At 48.3% G+C, this 4,724-nt stretch overlaps 1 protein-coding gene across 3 annotated transcripts in view; it reads right to left on the bottom strand.

Annotated features, from left to right (window-relative positions):
* The window catches only part of LOC112137819 (protocadherin-1), a 164,092-nt gene that overhangs the window by 5,994 nt on the left and 153,374 nt on the right, over positions 1-4,724 (bottom strand). For all 3 annotated transcript variants that reach the window (XM_036213797.1, XM_024260324.2, XM_024260325.2), the window contains one exon: positions 284-2,523. In XM_036213797.1, coding sequence (XP_036069690.1) covers positions 2,111-2,523 — 413 coding nt within the window. In that variant the 3' untranslated portion in view covers positions 284-2,110. The remainder of the gene's footprint in view (positions 1-283; positions 2,524-4,724) is intronic.

The raw sequence follows: 4,724 nt of genomic DNA, 5'->3' as shown, positions 1-4,724 counted from the left end.
TTCACTGACAAACTGCACCAGACCCCTCACCAGATGCCCCCATTTGCCGGCTGTTTTCTTTCCAAGCCTGACTTCCTTTGATGTTCCTCTGATGATGGAGGCTGGATGCTGACATCAAACACCCAGAGAGGAGTGGTTTATTCTCCTGTTCACTCATGGAGGCATTCATCCTAAACAGGAAGATGCAGCACTTCTCTTTTTTAATTTTCACTCTAATGACAATAAAAGAAGCTGATTCTGGTTTGGACGTTGAGTCCTTTTTTAGAACAAGTTTTTAATAAACCTGGTTTGGATTGGATTTGGGTCTAGGACGGATGTGTACACACATGGTTACCGTCAATCCAGGATCAATGCAGAAGCTCTGGTAGTTTTTAGAGCTCAAATACCTTCATGACCTCCACAGAAGAATGTTTTTAGAGTTTTTGGTAGTTCACATCACTGAAATTGACTAAATTCTCAATGTTTGGCTCAAAAATGAAGTAAATCTTTAGCTTCTGTCCACCATCTGAGCTGCAGAGGCAGATTAACAGGAATCTGAGACCCAAGCTGCCTAACGAGATTCCCTCCAGATACGAGGTGTGCACGAGGCTGACTCCAGAACTGGTCCACTACAGCCTCCTGCTGCTGTCTCTGACACGTTGAAGGAGGTCCCTACAGCAACACTAGTCAGGATGGAGGAGAAACTAATGTGAGTGTGATGAAGTGCTCCTACAGAGGCGGTGACCTCAGCAGCAGCACAAAACTGTCTGACAGGAAATGAGGTCGACTCTTCTGACACGCCGTTCTGAATGTTTTCGTGAACTTTCAGGAGGAAGCGACTCGTTTCTGCCTCGGTTCTCTGGGTTTAGGGCTCATTACCGTTCCTGTGCAGACCCTCAGAGGTGGCCGTGAGCTTCTCTGTGCTGTGTTTGGGCCGGGGGGGTGAGGTTTGGCTCTGAGGTCACAAGGCCATGGGGGGTCAAAGAGTCCCATTATACCCTGAAAGGCTGCAGTGTTGTCAAGGATTCTCACTGATGCCCCAACAGCCTCACCAGATTCATGCTTTACCTACCAAACGTTTCCATCAAGATAATAAACCGGTTTCAGATTACATCCAGATTGTTTCTCTTTTCATGTAATAACTAACATTGAAGATCTACAACAAGAGTTCAGCAGATTTCCTTCAGAATACACTGTCTAACTTTAATATGTTTAACTGAGTCTCTGGTAACTCCTGGGTTTACCGACCACTTTCTAGAACTCTCCTGGTTTGATGAGAAAACACGTCTGGGAGTGAAGCTGTGAGATGACATGAAGTGATCTTAAACCCTTTAGTGAAGGTGTTCTCCTGACCGCCGCAGGAGCAGCCAGAGATGTGGATCCACTTAAGGTTTCTTTCGGTTTTGGCCGCGGCGGCTGAGAAGTTCCGGCGTGCCGTAAAGCCGTAGAGGAAAAGCAAACAAACCAACAGAAAGGTAAGAAAGAGTCTTTTGTTTGAAACTCGGCACCGGCGGTGATGCTCCAGAGTCCGTGTTCCTGCAAAGTGACGGGAACGCCGCAGAGTTCTTGTCCACGTTTCCCGTCCATCAAAGGGATGTTTTATAAAGACGGAGAAGCGGATCCAAAGACCGCCACGGCGGCGTTCTGTCCCCGTTTGTCATATTTACAGCTCTGTACATCGGAGAAAAACCTCTGCAAAAAGGACGGAACTAAAAAAGACTCCAAAGATCACAAGAAATCCTGGTTTCTGCAAACGTCTGTAAAAACTCTTTCTTCCTTCGGAGTCGACAGAAAACAAAACGTTGAGATCCAGAGCATCACACGGCGTTCGGAAGCGCTTCCTAAGCTCCGTCTCTCTTTTCAACACAAAGAAAAAACGTTCAGTTGTAGCTAAATAGTTTCCACGACGATGATGTGATTCTACATTCGGCCGCAGCACAAACCGGGTTTGGTCAGGGTGGGGGTGGGGACGGCATGGAGGGTGTAAAGCCTTATTTGATGCTGCGGTCTCTAACAGGGGCCGGTGCTGCGGCGCGGCGGGGTACAGGCACAGGGGACGGCCGTGAAGGGCGAGGGGGCAGCCGCAGTGACAATGTGGATGATGGGGACTGTTGGAGGGAGGGGTGCCTCCTCACAGGTAGATCTCCCTCTTCTGGCCGGTGGGGGTGGTGGCTGAGTGGTACTCCACCGCCTGGCTCAGCGGGATCTCCTCCAGCCCACAGTCTTTGCCAGAGGAGGCCCCGCCCCCTGGGTAGGCACTGCTGTAGGGCGTCATGAACCTCATGTTGGCCACCTTGGGGCCGCTGCCCCCGGCTCCGCCGCGCTCCTCCGTCACCATGGGTTTGGGGCTCCCGTTGGCCATCAGCTGCTCCTGCCCGTCCATCTCCTGGTAAGGCACGAAGGTGGAGAGCTTGGGGGCGCTCTTTGACACCTTGCGGGTGGGGGACGGCTGGCCGGGCATCCAGCAGGAGTCGGAGTGGCCGAACTCGGTGCACTCGCGGGTGCAGTTACCGGTCATCGCCACGTCGGGGAGAGGCCTGAGGTCTGTAGAAACACAAAACACAGAGGAGGTTTGGTGAGGGCGGGGCTTACTGAAGGATTCAGAACACGATGAAGGTCTGCTCTTTCAATGGTACAGGAAATACTGCCAAACCAAACCACCAGAAAACCGCGGGTTCAGCGTCTCGCCTGAGGACAGCATTGGACTGAACCAGAACCAACCGCCGTGAAGCCACAGTCGCCTGGCAAGAACAACAAGGACAGCGTGCATCTGTGCAGCTGCTAAAGTCTGCAGAACCCCAGAGAAGAGAGAAGCCTCCATGTTACCCTGATGTACTCATTGATTGAACTATTTCAAGGAGAGCATTGAAGACAGAGGAAGTGATTACATTTGTAAATCTGATTGACTGGCTGACGCTCTGCAGGGTTATTGCATGTTTTGCCAATTAGAAAGCACATTGTTTAATCAGCCTGAAAGGACCAATAGATTGAGAGAGATCCCGCCTGTAGACCTGGGATGTTTCTGCTCTGGATTTTCCTCTGAATCTCTGTTTCTTGTCAGGTTTTACAAGGATTCCGGCTCCACGTCTCCATGTTTTACTGTGCGTTCTTTTTTCTTTTCACTGGATGCTGGGATGCAGGCTGGTGCGTGCGCCTTTATCTGTTGCAGCAGAATCGTCCCCCTTGATATTCAACAGACGTCTGAAGTGGAGTGTACATAACACTCCACAGAAGACAGATAACGCTTCCCGCTTGCATTATTTTTCTGCAAAACGCTAACAAATACTTCTCTAAAAGGACAACAGGAGGGCAGCGTCAGAGTTCAGTGCATGAGCTTCAGTTTTTAAAGCTGGTTTATAGTTTGAATTTGCTAATAATTCATTGCAAAGATGAAAAATGTTTTGGTGGGGGGGATCAGCAGAGTCAAAGGAGGGTGAAAGAAAAAGCTCAAGCTTGTTAAAATGTTAATAATGTTGCACAAGAAGCTAATTAGGGAAAATACTGCAATGAAAAAAACTTTTTAAATCTGCAGGGAATTCCAGAGAGCGATAGCAGGCATTTCTGCAGGAAAACGGCAGTAATTGAGCACCTTTGTTCCACTTTTTGTTCGGAGTTTGGTGCCCTTTTTTTCTGCTGAACTTCAGACTGACGGACAGGAACCGACGCGGAGCGGGACGGAGTTCACATTTGAAAAAATCACAGCTGCAAATGGAAAAAGGTCAGAGATAGAAGCAGAAATATCAATGTGTGTGCAGAGAGTAACCTTTCTTCTGTGCGTGACATTCGATCAGTCTTTGATACTGGAGGCTTGCTGGGGGGGTGGGAGAGTCTCCTGGGGAGGGGGGTGGCGCTAACGCCTGAAAATGCCCTCTTCTTCATGCAGAGTGGAAGCTCGTTGCCTCTCGGGGTCCAAATTATCTCAGATTTAGTGTTTTCTCTGCTCTAGATCAGTTCCGTCCAGGTGGGTTGAAGAGTGCGCACGCTCTCAGAAACATGAACTCTGTAGCTGCTGTTGGTTCTAGAGTTCAGTCCTAGAGTGGTCAGTGTCACCTCAGTCTGAAAGTGTCTACTTTAGACCAGTTTCTGGTGGTTTTCCTCCAAATACAATTTCTTATTTAAGGGTAAATGGACGATATACGTGTATAGAACTTACTACCTTCTTGGAAGGCCCAAAGTTCTTTACAGTCACTCCAACACCTCGGGCAAGGAAGGAACCGATCTGCAATCTTCCAATCAGAGGTTGACTGCTCTACCTCTGTACCACAGAGGGGCGGAGCTTCTATAAATGTATCTTTATGGATTCAAATCAAAGACTTCAGTTTGAGAAAGTTTTTCTACAAACCGACCTGAGCATGTTGTGTACAGAGTAAAGTATGTGTTGTATGTATGTGTTTTGAGGTGGATTTGAACTTAGCTTGTTAAATTTATAGTTTTTGATTGATTGATCAATTAATAAAGGTTCAATTCATCTTAACACAACTTCAAAGAGCACTGTTACCAAGTCTACTTGACTGAAAACCATGTCTGGGTATCTTTGGTGCCCCACGACCCGGTCCGGATGGGTGGATGGATGATGGATGGTGGATGGATGGATGATGGATGGTGGATGGTGGATGGTGGATGGATGGATGGATGATGGATGATGGATGGATGATGGATGATGGATGGATGATGGATGACTGATGGATGAATGATGGATGATGGATGGATGATGGATGGATGATGGATGGATGATGGATGATGGA

Source organism: Oryzias melastigma, linkage group LG10 (genome assembly GCF_002922805.2).
Source record: "Oryzias melastigma strain HK-1 linkage group LG10, ASM292280v2, whole genome shotgun sequence".
NCBI lineage: Eukaryota > Metazoa > Chordata > Actinopteri > Beloniformes > Adrianichthyidae > Oryzias > Oryzias melastigma.
The sequence above is the reverse complement of the archived record's forward strand: the minus strand, read 5'-3'. Positions and strand labels throughout refer to the sequence as shown.